This window comes from Schistocerca piceifrons, chromosome X (genome assembly GCF_021461385.2).
Source record: "Schistocerca piceifrons isolate TAMUIC-IGC-003096 chromosome X, iqSchPice1.1, whole genome shotgun sequence".
NCBI lineage: Eukaryota > Metazoa > Arthropoda > Insecta > Orthoptera > Acrididae > Schistocerca > Schistocerca piceifrons.
In genome coordinates, this window is record NC_060149.1 from 466972431 (window position 1) to 466998268 (window position 25838).

At 36.6% G+C, this 25838-nt stretch overlaps 1 protein-coding gene across 1 annotated transcript in view; it reads left to right on the forward strand.

Annotated features, from left to right (window-relative positions):
* Positions 1–20892, forward strand: part of LOC124721559 (vesicle-associated membrane protein 2) — a 171889-nt gene extending 150997 nt beyond the window's left edge. The window contains exon 6 of the mRNA XM_047246596.1: positions 20449–20892. Coding sequence (XP_047102552.1) covers positions 20449–20570 — 122 coding nt within the window. The 3' untranslated portion in view covers positions 20571–20892. The remainder of the gene's footprint in view (positions 1–20448) is intronic.
* The last annotated feature ends 4946 nt before the right edge of the window (positions 20893–25838 follow it).

Genomic DNA, 25838 nt, shown 5'->3' on the forward strand with positions numbered 1-25838 from the left:
AAAAATTGTCTAGTAAACATGGGCTCTAAAATGCATAATTTAAGAGCTATGAGCACTTGTTCTGTCGAAGAAATATGTTTCACAGTAGCAAAGATGAACAAGTGGTCATAGTTATTGAGGTATGAACTTTAGAGCCCACGTACCATAAAATTTCGGACATGCGGCCCCATAGATTCAACTTCTTCTTCTAATATTTCTGATGAATACTGTCCAGCTAGCTTCAGAATGAGCCGAGATGACTGACGCTCCACAACTTGCTGGAGCAAGCACAATACCATCCAGCCATCTTCAGTGTGAGCTGATGTGGCTGATGCTCCAGTACTTGCTGGAGCAAGAGCTAGAGCAAGTGCTGGAGTATCAGTCACCTTGGCTCACTCTGAAGATGGCTGGATGGTATTCAGCCAAAATATTAAAAAGAAGAAGTCAAATTTATGTGGCTGCATGCCCAAAATTTTATGTAACAGTCTTTGCACCATGAATATATGAAGATGCACTTTAGTGCCCATGTTTACGGGACATTTTCTCTTGTTTTGATCCATTCTATCACTTCTCAAAATATGGAAACCAAAAAGCTTGCAATAGAAGAGATTTGTTTTACACTATCAAAGATGAAGAAGTGCTAATAGGTCTTAAGGTATGCATTTTAGAGCACTTGTTTACCAGATTTTTGGCTTCAAATTATCATTCCTGTCTGCCCCTGAATGCTCACCATTCCTCTAGGGACACCCTGTACACACATATAAAACATATGGAAAGTAGAATATGATTAGATGAGGATAGGGCAGAAAGCTGCCCATGGCCTTATAAATGGACCCATCCTATTGTTAATCCTAGCAACTTGGAAAAATCATGGCCGGATGAAGTACAAAGCCTGCCCCTTCCAATTGTGAGTCCAGTGCATTAACACTAGCTTAGCCACCTCGATCTCATTATATGACTGGAATAGAAACCACATGAAAAGATGCTACACCATGAAGGAATCATTCATATTGGATGGAAAATGGTAGCTGTGAGATAAATGTACATTAGAACAAATAATTACAATTTCAGAAAACACGGATGATTTATTCATGAGAAAGAGTGTCAAAAATTCACTTTGGTTGTCATCCATGACACACTTCAGCACATCAGTACAGCAGTGATATTCTACACTCTGTTTGATGCTCTTCATGACAAGCCATCCTGGGCTCACATCTCAGCAAGATAATGCCCTCTGCACATGATGAGAGATTCTACTGCTTATCTTCATGCATGCCAAACCACAACTTGCCCACTAAGTTCAATGGATCTCCGGCTAGCTGAGAATGTTTTGGGGCATTACGGGCAGGGCCTTCCAACCATCTTGAGATTTGGAATTTTGATGATCTAACACACCAGCTGGACAGAATTTGGCATAACATCCCTCAGGAGGACATCCCACATCTCTGTCAGTCAATCCCAAGCTGAATAACTGTTTGCATAAGGGCCAGAATTGGACCAACAAAGTACTGACTTTCTCAATTTTCTAAGCCCTTTCTCTTGAATAAATCATCTACCTTTTCTGAAATTGTAATAATTTGTTTGTGTGTACACATATTATCCTCCAAATTCCTATTCATTTTGATAGTTCCTTCATAGTGTGTCTTTTATTTATTTATTTTTGTCTTAGAGTTGATACAATTCTGAGAATATGAAAACATATGAACACAATATATAACGCTCATGAAAAATATATATATGTCAGTAGTACTTTTCATTATGGTCTATTTGTTATTTTTAAGCTGTAGACAATCTGCGAGTGCATTTATGTTTTTTCCCATATTTTTTGCTGCAGATCTGAAGACGGTCATTATAGACTGAAACCGGTAATCTCTGAACAAAAAGTTTGTGACCATAGATGTTAATTAAATGAAATTTAGAAGTGTAAAACATGAACACCAACCAACACTATATCTTTCACAACTAATATTTGCAACAGATCCCTTCTCTGAAGAGGTGTATTGTGCTGGATATGAGGCACAGAAAACAGCAAACCAACAGTGGAAGTGTTCTTCTGCAAAGACAAACACAGCATAAATGGTGCAACCATTAACAGATTAAAAAGTACTCAGAAGCAAATGAGGGCACAGTATTGTGTAAATTGACATATTAATTTACACTTAAAAAACACTTTGCAATAAGAAATGATCTTAACTCTGCTCTAAAAGGCATTTCCCCTCTCCAGGCTCTTTAAGTATCTTGGCAATGTATTATAAAGAATAACACTAAAGTGGGTTACGTGTCTTTGAGTGCAAGTTGTTTTTCCTTGCTTAACATGGAGAGACCCATAGTTGTGAGTGTTATAGCTATGGTGATCACTATTAGTTTGCAGATTTCCAAGATTAGTTCTTTTCATCAATACACATTTGTATATGCATAGGTGGGTACAGCAAACACACACAACTTTTTATATGGGGGCTTGCAATGAGCCATTGTAGACTTAACTGACGAGATTTGAAGGGCCTTTTTCTGTAATAATAATAATAATAATAATAATAATAATAATAATAGCGTCATTCAACATCGAATGGTACACTGCACATGTACAAAGAAATGGTAATGATTACAGTTATTTGTGCAATACACAAGACACATTCTTCTGAATATGTTGTTAATTTACAACAAAATTACAATAAGATGTTTACTGATTTCTATTTACATAATTTCACAAAGCATTTGTTGTTCTTCATGTAAGTATGGTACTCTTATAATGTGTATTAAGGGTGTTTTACTAAAAATTTCTTAAGCTAATGTTTCAGTTTAATTATAGGAAGAGCCATGACTGCACTAGGCAGTGCATTAGCTTATTTTATATCTGCGTACTGAGGCCCCTTTTCATAAAGTGCTGTTCTGTGGCTGCCAATGTAAAATCTTTCATTATTTCTAGTATTGTACTGGTGGAAATCCGAATAAGTGTTTGGGTGCAGTCTTTTCTCAAGCAATATTACTTTTAGAATGCATGTGTTTATATCAGTTAACACTCCTGTTTTTGGAAACAAGTTGCAACAAGATTCCCTATATTTTGCTCCACAGATTATTCTCACATGCCTTTTTTGAAGAATGAGTAGCTTATCTAGATTAGCTTTGGTTGTTGCCCCCCCAAATTTCAATACTGTAGTTCAAGATAGAGGAGAAAAGAGCATGGTATGCAGTCTTTAGGACTACAGTGTCTTTACAGAACTTGCTAATAGTACTGACTGCAAATATATTCTTTGACAACTCAGTTGATAGGGAGTCAATATGTGTGTCCCATTTCAGGTTTCTTTCGATTGTTAGGCCAAGAAATTTTACACTAGACTCTTTCTTTACCAATTCGTTGCCAATGTATAATTTAATTTCATTATTCAAAATTATTTTTTAATGTAAAAACATCATTTAATTGTCAAGGAACTTTACCCCAAAAATCTATTTCATGAGCTACAATAGACTGGAAGGAACCAAGTAAGCCATTATATCATCTTTTGAGGAGCATACTTAAAAATGATTATCAGGGCAAAATATATAGAGCCTGGGCTTTGGGAGAGTTTTGTTGTGTGGTATTTCCAGTTTGTCTTGATCAACATACATTTCTAAAAGTGTCATATACTGTACCCTTTGTAACTCAGTTCTGCCCAATACCACCTGGAGATCTTGGTTTTGATTCATTTTTCCAATCTGAATGTAATATGTTTTCTTCACATCAAGGGACATTCTGTTAGCATTGAACCACAGATGTGAGGACTTGAGGATTTGATCAGTTGTTGTAGACAGAGATTCCTTAACATCATTCAGTAGTACACTAGTATCATCTGCAAACAACATGGCATTAGCTGCAGTTTCCAAGATCTACATATCATTTAATAAGGTATAGTCAGGGACCTAACATTCTATCCTATGTTACAGCTATTTCAACTTTCTTTACATCAGGTACAAATCTGATTTGTGATTAAAATGACCTCAATTAACTTCCACAACCTGTGATCTATTTTGCAAATATGACTAAAACCACATTACATTTGTCCCCATTGCTCCCACATTATCTAAGAGAATTTCATGACTATAAGTATCAAAAGCTTTAGAAAGAGTTAAATTAATTCATACAACAATACTGTTGTTATCTAGGTTTTTAATTATTTTATCTATAATAATAATAATAATAATAATAATAATGCTCTTTCTGTACTTCTACCTGTTTGAAACCAGTGTTGATTACAATCCAATACCTCATGGTAATTTAAGTACTTGGTAATTTGTTGTTTCATTAGTCTCTCAGATACTTTAGAAAATGCTGGGAAGAGTGATATGAGTTCATACTTTTCAACTTTATGCCTATATTCACTCTTGAATGAGGCTCAATGTTCAAAACACTGAAAACAATAATTATATATCCATTAAAAGTTCATCACAAACACTATAGATTGTGTGTTATGCTATAGGTTATCTTATATTAATATAGGATAGTTTTCTTTTGTTTCTGATCATTGTACCTGATTATTATCTTTTTCATTGCTTGTAGATGTTTGAGTTTAATATAACATAATGTAATATTAATTTCATAGAGAAACAGAAAGAAACGTGAATACTAGGTAGTAAAAGACAGGTCTGTTACATTTACACAGATACATACTAATAACCAGGATCCACAACACACCTATACAAATTGTTATGCAAGTGTGCCAACTACAGAAACACTAAAAAGAAAAATTTGTATAAAATTAAAGTTTCTTTTAATGCATTATCACTAGGAGCCTAATACACAGCGCCAGACACATAGTTTTCCATTCAAGCTATACACTCTTTCCCTCTGTATTCTGAGGACTGCCATTGTACTTCCTTTCTATTCTCTTCAAACTGTTGGTTTCCTCAGATGCGTGAAATAGAAACAAAACACAAATAATGGGTACCAGAATCGAGTAATTGCTTACATTAATATATGTAATTTATAATTTTATTTGGAAGTTTTAATGCCTGACTTCTATACCCTCTTTATTACAGCATAGGCACATTGATCCAAATTAACATTTTTATTTACACTCCTGGAAATGGAAAAAAGAACACATTGACACCGGTGTGTCAGACCCACCATACTTGCTCCGGACACTGCGAGAGGGCTGTACAAGCAATGATCACACGCACGGCACAGCGGACACACCAGGACCCGCGGTGTTGGCCGTCGAATGGCGCTAGCTGCGCAGCATTTGTGCACCGCCGCCGTCAGTGTCAGCCAGTTTGCCGTGGCATACGAAGCTCCATCGCAGTCTTTAACACTGGTAGCATGCCGCGACAGCGTGGTCGTGAACCGTATGTGCAGTTGACGGACTTTGAGCGAGGGCGTATAGTGGGCATGCGGGCGGCCGGGTGGACGTACCGCCGAATTGCTCAACACGTGGGGCGTGAGGTCTCCACAGTACATCGATGTTGTCGCCAGTGGTCGGCGGAAGGTGCACGTGCCCGTCGACCTGGGACCGGACCGCAGCGACGCACGGATGCACGCCAAGACCGTAGGATCCTACGCAGTGCCGTAGGGGACCGCACCGCCAATTCCCAGCAAATTAGGGACACTGTTGCTCCTGGGGTATCGGCGAGGACCATTCGCAACCATCTCCATGATGCTGGGCTACGGTCCCGCACACCGTTAGGCCGTCTTCTGCTCACGCCCCAACATCGTGCAGCCCGCCTCCAGTGGTGTCGCAACAGGCGTGAATGGAGGGACGAATGGAGACGTGTCGTCTTCAGCGATGAGAGTCGCTTCTGCCTTGGTGCCAATTATGGTCGTATGCGTGTTTGGCGCCGTGCAGGTGAGCGCCACAATCAGGACTGCATACGACCGAGGCACACAGGGCCAACACCCGGCATCATGGTGTGGGGAGCGATCTCCTGAATAGTGCACGGTACATCCAAACCGTCATCGAACCCATCGTTCTACCATTCCTAGACTGGCAAGGGAACTTGCTGTTCCAACAGGACAATGCACGTCCACATGTATCCCATGCCACCCAACGTGCTCTAGAAGGTGTAAATCAACTACCCTGGCCAGCAAGATCTCCGGATCTGTCCCCCATTGAGCATGTTTGGGACTGGATGAAGCGTCGTCTCACGCGGTCTGCACGTCCAGCACGAACGCTGGTCCAACTGAGGCGCCAGGTGGAAATGGCATGGCAAGCCGTTCCACAGGACTACATCCAGCATCTCTACGATCGTCTCCATGGGAGAATAGCAGCCTGCATTGCTGCGAAAGGTGGATATACACTGTACTAGTGCCGACATTGTGCATGCTCTGTTGCCTGTGTCTATGTGCCTGTGGTTCTGTCAGTGTGATCATGTGATGTATCTGACCCCAGGAATGTGTCAATAAAGTTTCCCCTTCCTGGGACAATGAATTCACGGTGTTCTTATTTCAATTTCCAGGAGTGTATTTATGGATAGTAATGTTCTTTCAATATTTTATGCTGTCTGGGAGTCTCTTGAGTAGAGAGTGACACATGTTTACAAGAATATTGTCAGTTAAATGAAGTATTGTTCTTCATTTCTGAGAATCTTTCCCACATCTTGCTATAATTGTGTATGTCCCTGTTCAAAAAATAACACAATTTATGTTTAGATGCATGGTAATTTTGGGTATGTATTTAGTTCAATGAATTTCGACTTTCTGCAAAATCTTTATTAACCAAGGTCACATATAGTAAAATAGATAACTAATTTTTGATGGTTTCTGGTCATCTTTAGATCCAAGAGGTATTGAAATAGAAGGTTATAAGACAAAAATTGCATTAACATTAATGGTAACTACAAAAGATTTTAACAAAAATATTTAACACTACAAACTAGAATAAAAAGAGTGTTTCTAAGATAAGTGGACACTTAGTTGGCTTTTAACAATGCAATGGAATGTCAGCTGTGAAGTATATACATCAACTGTCACAAAGTGATGTAAAATTCTCATCATATCATCATAATGTAAGCACACATATGCCATAAATGACAAGAAAATAGCATAAAAGTAACATGAAAATCATTATGTTATAGGTATACCTTTGAACTTGCACTTGTAAAATGAGTATATAGTAAGTACAGACAAGCACTGTTGCAGTGCATTCAGTGTGACACAGAAGATAATCATGTTGTCTGGTAACAGTGACATTCAAAGTTTCCATAAGCTGGTCAGAAACAGGCTGACTTGCATCAAGAGCCCAGGCTCATAGGTGAAGAAAGTAACAGAAGGTGGCAACACAGTATAACACAGTTCTGAGTTGTATAATAGGTAATGCACAGCTAAGTAATAAAATGAAGTCAAAAAATATTAAAAGCATGATTGGTGGAAGGAAACTTTTAGAGAAAAATAGACAAGGTGAATAAACACAAATATGATGCTGTACAGATAGAAGTTCTTGCCGATGGGGTAATGTCATAAGGCTTTTTACTAAAACAGAACGACCAATAACAGCAATTTATACAGATCTGTATAAAAAGTAAAGCACATGTGTACAGAAAAAGTAAATCACATTAGCACAACTCGCTTAAAACTATACAAAATATGAATATACCCAATATATGTGATTGATTTGAAGAGGCTATGTCACTGTATACCATAATGATGTCACTGATATAAAATGACAAACAGAAATAGATAGGGCAGCTGGAATGAGTCACCTAACAGCTGAAATCTAAAATTAAGAAAGACCAACATAACACATCCCTACAGTAGTGAAAATTTACATACTGTGAGGCTCTGACTTACAAAATTATTGTAGCAGACAAATCCTATGCACATACACATCTAAAAGCAAACCTTAGTGTGCATTAGCAAATATGTAAAGATGATCTGGGTGTACGTATCATCTGCAATTTTTTATTATACCATAGTGTAACTTACATATCGAATCCTTTACGACGTTATAAAGAAAAGCAATCAGATAAAAATGGCATGTATAAAATATAAAAAAGCATAAGTAAAGCAAAAGGTTAAGATCAAGCAAATGAAGTAAATATGGGTGAATGACACAAAAGAACAGTGACCCATGTCTAGGTGATATGTTACAGATGTCTAAGTTACTGTATGCATCCAATGACTGTGTGCTATCCGCAAAAAAAAGTGAGCAATACAATAATGGGCAACTGAAATAGTGGATATAAAATATAATCTTACAAAATTAATCAGTGATGACAAATACACACATCAAAAAAGTTTTGCATCACCCTGGTTCCCAGACCTCCTGAAGATAGATGTTGACTGTGGATATTGTATTACAGACACAGTCCCTTTGACTGTTTAGAGATGTCACTAAACCCACCCAAAGATGTAAGACACCATGCATGAGCAGAACCTATTAGACTGAGGGGGAACGACGGCCAATCAGCCCCAGTCATTCCACCAGGAAGGAGATGCACAGCTTGTGTTATCTGTAGTTCAACTGCCTAGACAGTCGATACTATGATTAAATCATGTGCACAAAGTTACTTTGTGCCAGGAAGGGCCCTCAACAAGGGAAGTGTCCAGGCATCTCGGAGTGAACCGAAGCGTGTTGTTCGGACATGGAGGAGATAGATAGAGACAGGAACTGTGGATGACATGCCTCGCTCAGGCCGCCCAAGGACCACTACTGCAGTGGATGACTGCTACCCACAGATTATGGCTTGGAGGAACACTGACAGCAACGCCACCATGTTGAATAATGCTTTTTGTGCAGCCACATGACGTAGTGTTATGACTCGAACTGTGCGCAATAGCCTACATAATGCGCAACTTCACTCGCGACATGGCGAGGTTCACCTTTGCAACCATGACACCACACGGTATGGTACAGATGGGCCCAACAATGTGCTGAATGGACTGCTCAGAATTGGCATCACATTCTCTTCACCATTGAGTGTCGCATATGCCTTCAACCAGACAATCGTCGGAGATGTGTTCAGAGGCAACCTGGTCAGGCTGAAAGCCTTAGACACACTGTCCAGTCAGTGCACCAAGGTGGAGGTTCCCTGTTGTTTTGAGGTGGCATTATCTGGGACTGACGTACACCACTGGTGGTCATGGAAGTTGCCGTAACAGCTGTACAATACGTGAATGCCATCCTCCGAGCGATAGTGCAACCATTTCGGCAGCATATTGGTGAGGCATTCATTTTCATGGATGACAATTTGAGCCCCCATCATGCACATCTTTTATATGACTTCCTTCAGGATAACGACATCGCTCAACTAGAGTGGCCAGTATGTCCTCCAGACATGAACCCTATCGAAAATGCCTGGGATAGATTGAAAAGGGCTGTTTATGGATGATGTGACCCACCAACCACTCTGGGGGATCCAAGCTGAATCACCATTGAGGAGTGGGACAATCTGGACCAACAGTGCCTTGATGAACTTGTGGATAGTATGACATGGCGAATACAGTCGTGCATCAATGCAAGAAAATGTGCTACTGGATATTAGAGGAACTGGTATGTACAGCAATCTCGATCACCACCTCTCAAGGTCTCACTGTATGGTGGTACAATATACAATGTGTGGTTTTCATGAGCAATGAAAAGGGCGGAACTGATGTTTATGTTGATCTCTCTTCCAATTTTCTGTACAGGTTCCGGAACTGTCGGAACCGAGGTGATGCGAAACTTTTTTTGATGTGTGTAGTAGAGGTTACTGGTACATGCACCCATTTACCCATATGTAGGCGATGTTACTGTTGTCTAAGTTAATGTATATATTCAACCATAGTGTAGATAAAAAAAATCTAGTCATCAAGTGGTGGCAGGAGAATGCAAATATAAAAGGTATTACAGTTCACATGCTTTTGGAGTCAGTGGCTCCTTCTTGTGGTAGAAGGAAGTGTTGAAGGGGAAGGAAGAGGGGTTAAGAAAAATGACTGGTGGGGCTTAGGAAAAGGGGTAGGGGTCAGAAAAGTTACCCACACCCTGGGTCAGGTGAGACTTTCCATCTGGTAAGTCTTCCCTGACATGGGGTTCTGAGTGATTTTTCCAATCTCTACCCCTTTTCCTAAATCTCATCAGTCCTTTTCCATACCCCCTTCCTTCCCCTTCAACCCTTCTGCCAGAAGAAGGAGCCATTGGCTCCAAAAGCTTGCAAACTGTAATACCTGTTATACATGATTATTTTCATTGCTATTCAGTCAGTGTACACTGTGCACACCACAGACATAGGCAAAAAATGTGCACAATACATAACAGTCAATATAAACCGTAATGGAGTGCCCAAGTTTCATAAATAGTTTTAGAAGTATACATACTATACATAGAACATATATTGCAGATGCCAATGATGTATATTTAAAAATACAATAACATTGAAAATAAACATTTAAAAATGCAATACTGCCTTACAAACTCAATCACTGATGGAAAATAACAGCTGATCACAATCATTAACTATGTAATATGTAGTGGAGTACCTAAGTTATATAAAAAGTTTTAGAAATGCACAACACATAGACCTAGGTCTACATATATTATAGGGCAATATTGTATATTAACTGTTTATATTCACTGTTATCTTATTGATCACTATGTTTGCAGTGTGCATAGCACATAGTGATTGGATGTATACAGTAACTTAGACATCAGTAACATATCACTTAAACATGTTGTACCATTCACCCATATTTACTTCATTTTATTGATCTTAACATTTCGCCTTACCTATGCTTTTTTATATTTTATACATGTCATTTTTAACTGATTGCTTTTCTTTACTACACTGTAAATAACTCTATATGTAAGTTATTCTACAGTATAATGAAAAATTGCAGATGATATATACATCCAGATTGTCTTCACATATTTACTAATGCACACTGAGGTTCACTATTAAGTGTGTATGTGCATAGGATTTGTTTGCTACAATAATTCTGTAAGTCAGAGCTTCACAGTATGTAAATTTCCACTACTGTATGGGCATATTATGTTGGGCTTTCATAATTTTAAATTCCAGTTATTAGCTGAATCGTTCCAATTGCCACTGTCTATTTCTGTTTATCATTTTATATCAGTGACATCATTATGGTATACATTAATGTAGCCCATTCAAAACAATCACATATATTGGCCATCCTCCTCATATTTTGTATAATTTTAAGCCAATCCATGCTAATATGATTTCCTTTTTCTGTACACATGTGCAGTACTTTTTATATAGATCTGCTTAAATTACTGTACTGTTGGTCATTCTGTTTTAATAAAGAGTTGTATGAAATTACACCATCTGCAAGATCTTCTACCTGTACAACTTCATATTTGTGTTTATTCAACTTGTTTATTTTACTCTGTTTCCTTCCAACAGTCATATTTTAACTGTTTTTTGACAAAATTGAATTACACTGTGTTGCCACCTCTATCACTTTCTTCACCTATGAGGCTGACAATTTTACATCATTTTGTGACTGTTGATGTACATACTTCACAGCTGACATTCCGTTGCACTGTTAAAAGTTAACTTTCTAAGTGCCCACTTATCTTTATTCTAGTATGAACTATTTAATAATTTTGTTAAAATCTTTTGTAAATACCATTAATATTGAATGCAATTCCTGTTGTGTAACACTCTGCTTCAATATCCTTCAGATCTGAAATGACCAAAAATAGTCAAGAACTAGTTGTCTATTTTCCTATATGCGATCTTGGCTAATAATGATTTTACAAAAAATAATCATACATTGAAATCACATATCACTGTCTCTTCACTGACAATGTATGTTTAGCTTTTAGTTCTCTGAATCAACTACTGTAGGACTGTCTTGACGAAAAATCTGCTGCGCAACACAGTGCATTGTTCTCTGAACTAGAGCTGGTATAGTACTTAAAAATGTATTATCGTTGGTATCCTATTCTCTCTCTTTCTCTCTCTCTCTGATTATTATTCATTCTTGCCTCCCTTCATCCTCACAACATGTGCGTATGTTTCAAGTTAGGTTGTAAGTGGTCAACCGTCCCCCTCCCATTTCCAATCTTCCCCACCCAACACCTCTTTCCTTCCTGAAGAGGGAACAGAAAATTACTAAAGCTAGGATTACTGATTTCTACTGTAAATGTTTATGATGGCAGTGCTAGAATTTTAACCTACTGAAGGCAACTCTTAGCAAGCTATGTTGTTTTCTTTTAATTTTATACATTTTCTCCAAGGAGAAACTAACTTGCAGATTGCATGAAACTGTTGGTGAATTCACTTAAAGGCTAACATCCTCTTTACTGACACAATTAACTTTGAAAATGCAAGACAGGGAAAGAATTTTAGATTTTAGATTAGATTTTAAAAGATATTTAATCCATATGCTATTCACTGTGGGAAAGAGGTTGTTGGAGTCACAATTTGAGGATAGACAAGTAAGAGCTGCTCCCATAAAGTGTAAGGGCCACTGTTCAAGGATACACTACATGACAGGCTTTTGATTAATATCTGAGTGATCCATACAAAATGATTTTGGATGCTTTAAGACAAACAGTAATTTAAGCACTTTCCTTGTGTAATAAAAGTATCAGTCTTAACCAGATGCACTAAACCAGCAGCATGAAATTTCATTCAAGGTGCTGTCATAGATGAAGCACAGTCATGCATTGTCAGTTGCTCAAGATCGTTAGTACTGCATAGAAGAAGCACATAGTAAAAAGATGGTTTGATTTTTGTTGGGGCACCACAAATCTGCCATAGTTCTGCTTAGTTGTTTGCATGATCCATGGATCATAATTGTGATTTTTTGCCATGATATATAATGAGTCAGCTTTGCAATTACAGTAAATTACAGTACAATTTCTGAGTCAAAAATATGAGAATGTGCTGCCAATTAACATGAATGCCTTAAGCAATTTTTTTTTACTTTTCTTTTTTTACATATATTGATTTACACTTAGCTATGATAAATTTCTCATTCACACACACACACACACACACACACACACACACACACACACACACACACATCTGTTCACACATATTTGTGTGTGTGTAACTGTACATTCAGAAATTTTTCTTTGGAGAAGCTTTTTATGGATGAATATCTCACTCCTTTATATTTAGGAATGTTACTGTATTTTAAAACTGAGACTGACTGTTGACAACAAAGTTCATTAGGGACCAAATATACTATGAAACTGTTGTCAGTACGCTGAACTCTGTAAAGAGCTGTCTACATGTTCTAGGGTGGACCACTTATTATCCTTATTACACTTCTTTGTAACACTTTCTTCCTCAGTAAAGAGTTATCCCAAATATCATGCCATAAGAATCAGAGAATGAAAATATGAAAACAAACACCCTGCTGCAATCATCAGAAGGGTCAAGACTGGAGACATTCCCTGGGTGATTTTGTCATTCTGTAACGCACAACAGATCAACACAAAGATGTGTCTATCCTTGGGGACAAGGTCCACTCCTACAAGCAGTTTGTTCTTCCTCAGCACAATGCCATCCACCAACAGAACACTGCAACATGTCACACAGCTTGCAGTGCACATGCATGGTTCTAAGAGCCAGTGCACATGCATGGTTCTAAGAGCACCACAAAGAGTTTACCATATTCCCCTGACCACCAAACTCCCCAGATTTAAACCCAATCGAGAATCTGTGGGACCACCTCGATCAGATTCTTTGTGCCATGGATCCTCAACCGAGAAACCTAGCACAGTTGGCCATGGCACTGGAGTCAGCATGGCTCCACATCACTTTCTGCCAGAACCTGAGTGACTCATTTCCTGCATGTCTCGCAGCAGTCTGCACTGCAAAAGGTGGTTATTCAGGCTTTTGACAGGTGGTTGTATTAATGTGACTGCTCAGTGTATATTAAGTGGCATAAAACACTACCAACAGTTCATTAATTTAGGCATTCACTTGGGTAATGTATCAATATCAAAACCAAAACCATAAGGCAGTCTGCAGTGTATGGGGAGAAAAATAAATACATAGCAGCAAAGTGAGTCTTAAAGGGACACAGTGATAAGCAATTAGGTAATTCGGGATAAAAAGTAGCAGTTGAAGCATCAGTTATGTTCATTCAGTGAGCAGATATGTTCTGCATTAACACATCTATTATAGTCAATAATGGAAAAAAATGAGTTTATTGAAAATGGGGGAGCATGTGGATTGTGCTTCTAAATGCTGTCAGAAAGAAGACAAATACTATTAAAGTAACAGGTGATGAAAACTGAATGCCTGATTTTGAGAAAAGGACTTGTTTCAAGTAGGCAAGGTGATAATTACACAACAGCTGAAAATTTGGAAAATTTTCTGCATAGCGGAGAGCAATGAACCTGGAGGATAGTGTGCCTAGGAACACATGTATCCTGGTTAGAGTTACAACATAGTGACTGATTTCAGAATCATATGAAGAAATACAGACTAGAAACGGTCATAAGCAGTTTCCAACAATTTTATTTTATTTTTATTTTTATTTTTTTTATTTTTATTTTTATTTTTTATATGAGACATAAGGTTGTGTTGGTTGTGTTTTGTCCAGCATTTGTAAATATATGGAGCTCCACATATTTAAGTTCTGTATAATATATTAAAGCTAATTGGTGGATATTGTTAATTCCTCAGTTAGAGAGTTTTATGGTGAGTAAAATTCTGTATATTTTTAAAACTAGTTACATAATATGTGGACATTGGTCATGCACCATCTTATACCTTGAAGCGTAATGAGGTTTTCTACCATGGGACACATGACATTTGCAAATGAACCAAGATTCTTTAATGTCTTAACTATTATCCCTGTCTTGAAAGTGGAAATTTGTGTTTGTAGCCAATAGCATCTATTTCAAGAATTCTTGATAATACATCTTCTTAATTTGGTTTCATTTACTGGTTATTGGTATGTAGTAGAACGATTAAAATGGATGTAAGACAGGGAGTAATCTTTTGAGCCTACTGTTCAATCTATACATCAAAGAAGCAATTATGGTAATAAACAAACCGTTTAAGAGAGGAATTAAAGTTCAAGGTGAAAAGATATCAATGATACGATGCCCTGATGACATTGCTATCCTCAATGAAAGTGAAGAATAATTACATGACTTACTGAATGGAATGAACACTCTAATGAATACAGAATATAGATTGAGAGTAAATTGAAGAAAGACAAAAGTAATGAGAAGTGGCGCAAATGAGAACATTGAGAAACTTAACATCAGAATTGATGGTCATGAAGAAGATGTAGTTAAAGGATTCTACTACCCAGACAGCAAAATAACCAATGACAGACAGAACAAGGAGAACATCAAAAGCAGACTAGCACTGGCAAAAAGGGCGTTTTTGGCCAAGACAAGTCTACTACTGTCAAACGTAAGCCTTAATTTGAGGAAGAAATTTCTGAGAATGTATGTTTGGAGCACATCATTGTATAGTAGTGAAACATGAACTGTGAGAAAACTGGAACAGAGAAGAATCGAAGCACTGGAGATGTGTTGCTGTAGATGAATGTTGAAATTTAAGTGGACTGATAAGGTAAGGAATGAGGAGGTTCTGCACAGAATTGGAGAGCAAAGGAATGTGTGGTAAACACTGACACAAAGAAGGGACAGGATGATAGGACATCTGTTAAGACATCAGGGAATAACTTCCATGGTACTAGAGGGAGCTGTAGAGAATAAAAACTGTTGAGGGAGACAGAGACTGGAATACAACCAGCAAATAATTGAGGACATAGGTTGCAGGTGCTATCCTGAGATCAAGAGGTTCACACAGGAGGGGGATTTGTAGTGGGTCACATCAAACCAGCCAGTAGACTGATGACTCAAAAAAAAAAAAAGAAAAAGAAAAGGGGAGGGGGGGGGGGGGGAAGTGTAGAATGATAACATAACACATAATGTATTAAATACATTATTGACAAAATTTCTTTGATTGCAACATTTTAAAATTTGAATAGAATATTTGTTCCCATTTACATGATCATTTTGTACCCTGGAACAGTTTTTAACATCAGAAAAAACCTTACATTTCCAGAGTAATTTTTGTAATTTTAAAAAGAGTGGAGTACACATAAAGTGAATGCTATCATTTCAAAATGGAATAAGAAAATGTATTGAAGTTCTCCTACAGGGTTACCTGGAGATAAAAGTCTAAAAAGTGTTCTAACTTACAACATTAATCTTAAAATGAATAAAAAATTCATATTAGGGAAGCTAGAGATGGGGGCTTTGCACAGTAGCTTGAGGATCAGTTTGTACTTTGAAGTAAAGGGCAAAATAATGATCAAGAGTATGTGGCCAAAAAATGCTGTGACCTGACAGTTTTTATTTCCAAAGATGACCTGTGTTCTAGTAACATAGTAGCGGACACTAAATTGTAGGTCCTGTAGTAATAATCATTGTAAATGTTCAGTGTCATAGAGCAAAAGGTAATTTATTATCATTCTTTGTTGAGAAAATGGAGCCAGATATGTTATGTGTTTGTTAAACTGAGCTTTGCAGCCAGAAGATGAATACTACAAAGTTATTAAGTCTCTGGGCATGCTCTAGGAAAAAAATAAAAGAGAAACTGAACAATTATTCATGTTTCTATGATTGTTTATGCTGACAGTAGCTTTAACATCTGTGAAAATGACTAAAAGAGGCACTGTGTTGATTCAGATATGGAGATAGCTGCTGCTATTAGGTTTTGACATAATTGTTATTTCAGTGTACTGTTCTCCAAATCATGACTTCGAAATGTCATCTTCAGTTACCTAATGTGGCTGGAGTAAAAATGTATGATTTCAGTGAACAAAAAGGTTAAACAAATATCAATGTGAGTGAATTTATAAATGTAAGTAGCACATATGGACTATATCTGACAAATTACATGCACAAGGTATTCCAGGAAAAGTGTAGAGGAAGCAGTAATTGCAGAATGTATCGCATTAATTGTGGATTTGCATGCAAACTGATCTGATATTATTTGGCTTTTATAGTGCATGTTTAGCAGGAGAATCATTTAATTGGGAAGAATTTTATCATCTGAAAAGTGCATTTTAACTGACTGCAACAAGAAATTGCTAGACATTAAAAAAAAATAAATAAAAAAAACAAAAAAAAAATGGCACATGGCTAAACTAGCTAACATAAAATGCACTTTACTCATACTAAATAACCACGTCATAGCAGCAACAGAACTAACTATATACAACGTTTTGTCGCCATTATTTATAAGCAAAAGGTGCTTACGGCAAAGAGACCAAAGTGGTCAAAAAGAATTACAATACTTGTATTTGAAAATGTTCATAATCCATGCAAGGGAGCTTCAGATTCAGTTGATGAACACAGATTCTCTGCATTTTCCTCATATATACAGGGTGAACACTAATAAAACTTTTGACTTGCAGGAATGGATTCCTGACTGGAAACAGAGGAAGGAATATCCTATGAACATGTGTCCAGAAATGCATCATTGCCACATTCCTTTTGCTTTGCGGGCTGTGTGATTGACAAATCATACTTTAAGTGGCAGAATGGTCTGGTGTTAATGTCAGGAACAAACCAAGATGGTGTTTGTGTACAGCCAAGCAGCTGTAAATGGGTAAGAGGCAGCATGGCTATACCAAAAAGAGTACCCTCACAGACACCAGCCACATCACAAAAAATTTCAAGCCCTTTTTGGGAGTTTGTATGATCATGGATTACACCATGTTGGCAGGCCACTTGCCTGGAGCTTGCACTAGGGTCCGTCTCAACATCCTATAGAACCTGTTCCTCCACATCTGGTGTACACTCAGTCTACCACCTCTCTGCACATTCATCTGTCTGAAAGGATCCATGATCACACAAATGCCCAAAAAGTGCTAGAAATGTTGCATGATGTGGCTGGTGTCTGTGACCGTACTCTTTTTGGTGTAGCTGTGCTGCCTCATGACCATTTCCATCTGTTTGGCCATACCCGAACACCATCTCATCTCAATCCTGAGATGAATACCAGATCATTCTGCTGCTTACAGTAAACTATGTCAGTCAAACAGCCTGCAACACACGAGGAACACACAGCATGTGGTCAGAGGAACTTTCATTCATCAGCGCCATCTACCGTGACAGTGATGCATTTCCAGACACACTTCCATAGGATCCAGACACACTTCCATAGGATGTTCTTTCCTCTATTTCCATTGAAGAATGCATCCCTGCAGTTCATCAGTTTTATTGATGTTCACCCTGTATAATGAGTACTTTGTGAGAATATGTGAAAAAATTTCCAGATTTGGATATAGACTATACATGCATTGTGATGCAAAACAACTATAGTACTGTCAGTGACAGAAGGAAATGCATCCTAATGAGTTCATAGCATTGTGAAAGCTTACAAGGGTTCAGAGACTCCAGATGACAATGGTACATCATGTGCTATCGTGAATAAAATTACTATTGAAGTTACAGGACCACTAACCATAGCATCAAACAGTATTTTTCATGTTGTACTTGCCCAGTTTTTTGAATGTAGCTTGAAGAGCGCCAGTCTACAAAAGAAGCGATCGAATTGAAGTGTTAAGCAATAGACCAATATCACTAATTCATGTACCAGAAAAAGTGGGGGACTTTGTAATGACATGATGTATGACATTGATCTAGGTAATCAAAGTTCATCATTTCAGCAGTGTCTTCTTTATGGAAGAATGATCATAAAGGTGTATAAAGAGAAGGAGTACAAAACATGAACAGTTTTTGAACCTCATAAAGTGTTTAACTACATAAAACACAAGAGTTTTCTGAGAAAGGTGGAGCATTGTGGAGCTATTGGTGTCGTCCTGATGACTTTTCAGTCCTACTTAGAAAACAAGCAACAGATAGTGCTCAAAGGAGCAAAATCATGCAAGCATTTCTTATTCATATTAGTGGTAAATTATTTGGGCTGCAGAGGTCTGACCTTACTGTTTTCACATGATACAACCTTATTATGTAATGCAAAAGACCTGAATAAGGCAATCCATAAGCAGATGTATTACTCAGTATGACCAAAGAGTGACTGGGCGATATAGGTATTATGTAACATCTTGGTTTCAGGACTGACAGCAAACTCAGTTGGCAAACACACATAGCACATGGATGTGAATAAAAAAGTTGTGCATCATTAAAAGAAACTAATGCACATAACAACAACACATTATCTCCTAGAAATGTACAATGCACTCTTTCACAGCCACATGAGTTATGAGTTGCAGACTACAAGAGTGTTCTACTGCTCCAGAAGAAGCTGTTAGAATTATAACACCCATCTAGGAGTAATGACAGCTTACAGTAAATATGCATTTAGCTACCTCAATTCTATAAAGTAAAACCAGGAAACCTATCATGCAAGATATGTTATTTGTTGTTATAATTCTAAAGGGAAGGATTATTTGAACACCCTAGCTGTCAGTTCCCTAAAACATGACGGTTTTCTTGTGGTGTCACTAAATCTGCCTTCTGAAGAACAGTCATGGTCAGTGGGAAAGCTTGGAACATAAACTATGATTGCAGATACTGTTTTCAATTGACAAATATTTTGAAATGCATTACAGAGTGTACACAAAGAGTGGATAGAACATGTAGCTAAAGCAGGTGGTGGTGTTAAATTACTAGTAATGAAATTTCCTACAATTAAGTAGCTATCAGTTTGAGCTAAGTAGAGCCTTTTTTAAATAATCTACATACTAATGTTGCAATGGCAAGAAAAGCGTTTCTGAAGAAGAGAAATTTGTTAACATCGAGTATAGATTTAAGTGTCAGGAAGTCGTTTCTGAAAGTATTTGTATGGAGTGTAGCCATGCATGGAAGTGAAACATGGACAATAAATAGTTTGGACAAGAAAAGAATAGAAGCTTTCGAAATGTGGTGCTACAGAAGAATGCTGAAGATTAGATGGGTAGATCACATAACTAATGAGGAGGTATTGAATAGAATTGGGGAGAAGAGGAGTTCGTGGCACAACTTGACAAGAAGAAGGGACCGGTTGGTAGGACATGTTCTGAGGCATCAAGGGATCACAAATTTAGCATTGGAGGGCAGTGTAGAGGGTAAAAATCATAGAGGGAGACCAAGAGATGAATACACTAAGCAGATTCAGAAGGACATAGGTTGCAGTAAGTACTGAGAGATGAAGAAGCTTGCACAGGTTAGAGTAGCATGGAGAGCTGCATCAAACCAGTCTCAGGACTGAAGACCACAACAACAACAACATACTAATGTTACTTGTTCTCTTAATGTATTTGTATTTTATTGTGTATATTCTTAATTGTTTGTATTCTTATAATGTAAGGTTAACAGAGACTATCATATGTGATAATAAGTAGTAATAATAACAATACTATGAGTTTTACTCTGTAGGTTTAAAATTCAGATAATAAAACAAATTTTAAAGAAAACAGACTGAAAGGAGCATGTTTACACAGATATGTATAACAAGAAAAGCATTGGCACTATCCATACAGCTTTTTAACTGGTTTTAATTATTTGTTTATAGTCCAGTAATTGTGAGACAATAAGACGTAACTATTTTCTTTTATTTCAGTTAAACTGATGCCTGATTCAGCTCCTGTAGCACCTCCACCACCACCACCACCTCCTGGAATGACTCAGAATATGGGACAGATACCTCCTCAGGCTCCACAGGAACCTCCAAAAGCTCGCTAAGGGAAAATAATTATCCACAAGCATATTTCATCTTACATATTCAAAGAAAGCCATTTCTCTTTCATTTTAACTTATTACTCTTCTTTTGAAAGGTCTGACTTGTATTTGATACTACAATATGTGCTGTTATGTTTATGAATTACCCTATATTGCATATACTATCAAGAACACCGGGGTGCAAGCACCTAGATTTACCTTTGTGAAAGTTCACGGGTATTGTTGTCTTGTTAACGAATATATGATAACCATAATATATTATTACATGTAAAAAGTTATGTATAGTTTGTTATGACAACTTTTGCCATTAAATTTATGGTGCATACTTAAGGGTAGTTGGACTATGCTGTACTGTAATATTCATACCATGTGTTGAATGAAAGTATCATTAGTGCATTAGCATACCATTTAAAGAAATGAACTTCAGTGTTAATGTTTTCTGATATTTGCCTTACTGTGAACAACACAATCAAGTACTGATGTTGTGAATGTGAATTACTTATTGTAAATATGATATGACATTTACACATAATTTCAGCATTATATTTTTAGTTGTTACTGCATTTGCAGATATTCAGATGCAGCAGAACTTAGAGCTTTTCTATTTTGGTCTTAGTCTGCTCTTTGTGATAAAGACATAGAATGCTGTGACTACAAATAATGTTATGATCATCTTTTCTGAGCTATGTGTGAAGTGAGCAAATGAGATCCACAGTTAGTTCATACTGATACATCATTACAAAGATTTTTTCCACATGCCTTGAAGCAGGTGTACCAGATCATTAGAACTGTACTACGTTTTTCAAATATTTCTGAATTTTTTGTATGGTTTGAGAGAAAAATTCAATGAAAAATATTATGATAATCATATATATGGACAAGACAATACAGACTGGCAAATATATATAACTAGCAATTCTATTCATTTTTGGTTATAGTGAGAATAATTTAGTGTTATAGCACACTTTAATAATGTTTTTTGTTGTCTTTATGCCTATGCAAATATTTGGAACATATAACCACTCTAACTGTTTGCCACTGGAGATTGTATGTATGACTTCATTTACAATCTGAGTAGATTATTGATAATAGATGATGAAAATAATACTATCCATGCTAAAATGTAAATGATAGGTATTTAAATGAATGGAATGTAAAATGTACTAACATATATTCTTTAAAAACAAAGAAGTAGACTTCAAAGGTCTATGTTTGGGATACCATTTACCAGTTATACTATTTGTTTGATTTCTTTTTTTCTGATTTGTTTGTGGGGTAGTAGAGATTAGGATTGGCCTATGTAAATAGAATTTGAAGAGGCAGTGCTTGAGATTTGATGGTGACATATTCTCAAAAATTTAAACCTTAGGTAATTGAAGTTGACATTTAGCCTTTAATACGTAAAATAAACTTCACCAAGAATAATAAGTATTCAACATACAAATACTTCAACCAACCAAACATAACTTTGGATGTGTACTAATGGTGAAGATCATCCTCTTTAAGAACCTCTTCCTAGTCCACAAACAAGGAAGAATGTCAGCAGTCCAAGGTTAATGTGTTTCTCATACACCACTTCTTTTAAAGATGACTGACTGAGTAGAATTCAGTGTGAAGTTTACATGAATTATTTTAAAAAAAAAGCAGTTACTGAAGTGAGCACAATAGCACTCTTTCATATAACCTGTACATATATATTGCACTACTGTTGACCATAATATGTTACAACTTCAAACCAAATTTAACAGACAAGGAATCTTACTATGTACAAATGCTAAGATTTTAATGGAAAAATTGTAGTACTGTTTTCCATTACATGTGCATTACAGAAAATCTTTTGCTATCAGTAAAGTAAGTGAGACAAAGTATCTGTGGAGTATATAAATAATTTTAAAAACTGTTGAAACTAATTTAATAAAGTATGCCTGATGACTAGATTGAAATTTAAATGTATGTGAAGCTTTAATTCAGATATCTGGCATTTATGAGTAGTAGACATTGTAAAGCATATTCCTTGAAGTTGTTATTTTTTAGCACTATAATAAATTTAAAAGAAGTTGTGTGTTTGCAGTTATCCAAGTTCCTATTCACTCTTTTCTTAAGCTCCTTAGTGGACACTATTGCAGAAATTCTGAAATGGTACAGTCAGTTGAAGATAAGCAGCAGAAGTCCTTAAACAGAAACTCTACAAGTGCTGCAACATTTTTAAATCAGCATAATGTATCATATGTTTGAGTAAATATTTTAGTCAATCATTAGTCCTAGCAGAAGACATTATCATAGGTACGGGCAGTTTGATAGATATACCACACACATGTGTCACATAAAAATCAAATTTCTAAACGCTTGTGCATGAGATAGTACTATATTTATCACTACTGATAAACTAATTTCTCATGTTATACATGAAGCAAACTGTCATGAGTTTTGAATCTGATAAGTCTTATAGCCGACTAATGCATTATTGAACATAAAGTTAAGTAACTGAAGTTTATGGAATGAACTCACACATATCCCATATAGCATAAAGCTTTCGCCTTGTGGTGATGAAATGTATGAATATAACAAAGAGTTATGACAAAATTTACTTGTACAGATAGAGAGGATTAAGTATTTCTTCCTGATTTAAAGCTGACTGTTAGTGCATATAAAGAGAACAGAGCTACTTAATAGACAATTTCAGTGACTGAGGGAGAATTTAAATGTAATGTAGAAAATATTGCAGTACACTGCATTAATGGGAAAAAATTAGGACGAAATATATAATGTTACGAAACAAACTTCAAGAATTGTGTTAAGTATTTTTAACAGTGAAGAATTTTACTACATTAGTCCCTAAAAGGTCAAAAAGCACACTTTTCTTCCTAAACAAAGACTTGCATTGATATCTCACACTACAATATAGGCCTACTTCACTTTGAAAATCATAGACATAGGTGACACATACAAGGAAATTTGAAAAATAAATCACAGTGAACAGACATGGTTGACGACACTTTAGCATTCATGAAATGCAGTCAGCTATGATTTTATGATTATATTTTGGATCACATGTATGGCTGCAACTTTACTGAAAGTTACTTTAATTTACAACAAAATGAAGAAGAAAGATAATGAAGTTACTATAGGTACACAGGGTATCAAGAATTCCAAAGGAATGTAGTTACTACTGCCAGATCTATTGGGTTTATGCATAATTTGTTTAATGATTGACCACACCTACTCAAAAACATGAAAGAAAACTTCTGAGCCTATGTCAGATGCTACATGGTGCACACAAGCTGAATGCAAATAAATCTGGTGAAAAGTCATGCTTACCAGATCTGTGATGTTTGTGGTAGGACTGCCAGACACATTTAAAAATAAAGGCAGCTTCTCAGCATGATAACAAGACAGAAAGGAACACAGAATGTGAAAAGACAATGAAAGATTACGAAGAGATATATGTGGGTGGAGATGTAAATTTAACACTTGATTCATTACATCAAGCTTTTGTTCAAGGCTTCACCTGCACATACTGAAACTATTTTTTCCATTGGTCATTGACATGTATTAGGCATACTGTAGCACTAAATCAATATATACAGCAGTGAAAGAAATCTCAGAAGAATGTTAGTACATTTTAAAATTAAAAATATAATCACTTTGAATATTTCATTGATAAAGTTATTTACACACCTGTGGGTTTATAATGCAGAGCCATTTGGATGAGAAATAGGTCATTCAAAGATGTGTTTCAAATACTTAGAGAAATTGTAAGTGAAGAGCCATGAAATGTTAGAGATTAATAAACATCATATGAATACAGCCTCCCTTATACAATAATCTATTAGTGTTTCCAATTAGAACATGCTCCATTTTATCAAATTAACTGATGCTGGTGTCATTAATTAATTATGTTGTATGTAATTAATACAATTTTTTTTAACTTGATGATACACACTCATATTGATACTGCCATGACAGGGATAGGAAACTAGAGACAACCATTGGAGCAAGTCAGACTTGAATGCAGGCGTTCTCTTGAATGGATAGCCTCTGAATGCCATTACATAATATTTATTTAACAAACCATTTCCTTTGCATAAACACTCTTTGGTACAAATGTTGACAATTTTAATAAGAGATTCACATAGTCAGCAGGCCATAGCCACTTTAGCAAATATTATTAAAAACTTGAGTTACTCTGTGGAAGCCTGCCTTAGATGACATGATAATTCCAATGTTAATCTTACCCTTGACATCAGGCACTGCCCTCCCTTAAAAAAATACCTTGTGCAGTCAAATACACAATAGATACACCAGAGAAGAATCAGATTTACATTTAAGGAATAGGCTTTAGCCCTTTAACAAATATTATTTAATGTTGGATTACTCTACTGAACTGCTATGGTTCCAAATTCAACCTTGACTTAGATGTCAGGCACTGCCCTTTGTTATGACAATTATCTCAGAAATGTGAAAATACACAAGAAATACAAGAGAGTACACTGAATTAATGGGCCGTACCCTTTTTATTGTAAAACAATCTAACAATGAAAACTTTGTATACAGTCAATACTAAGCTAGACATCAGGGACTGCCCTTTCTCAAGAAAATAGTCAGAGCAGTTAGAACATGCAAGATATGCAAAGCTACCATCAGTTAAATTCAGCAAATAATACACAGGTGAATAGATATGAAAAGAAATTTTATGGGCATAGCCCTGCAGGAAATTTGATTATTGCTAGACAAGTATTCAGTAAACAGTACAGCACTGAGTGATTTAAGCAATACAAGCATACAGAGGTAGATGCTCATGGTAAACAGAGGATGTTACAGAATTTGCTTCGCTAACCAGTTGCAGAGTACACACATCCATACATGTGAAAATGGTCTGTCCTGAAGCTGGGGAATGACTTAAAGAAGCTTTAAGGTAAATTTCCATGGGATCCAATTGGCTACTGGTGACTCGCTGGGTACATGAGACCACAGGACTTGACAACCAGTTCATCCATTCACACTCTTGCACCATTCCCTCACTTAATACTAACCAAGTTTGTACAGGTTTCTACAACAGAGGAAACATACAGTTAAACATCATACAATTTTAACATTGCCTGAGAGCACCACAACATGGCCACACTCATCCACACAAACTACTACTTATAATCATTCTGCCATATGCATAATGTACTTGTGCCTTTTTAAAACAAAACAAGCTGGAAGAAGCAATCTTGCAGTACCACATGGAAGGACCATTGTTCGTCTTAATTCCACAAAATGTTCTTA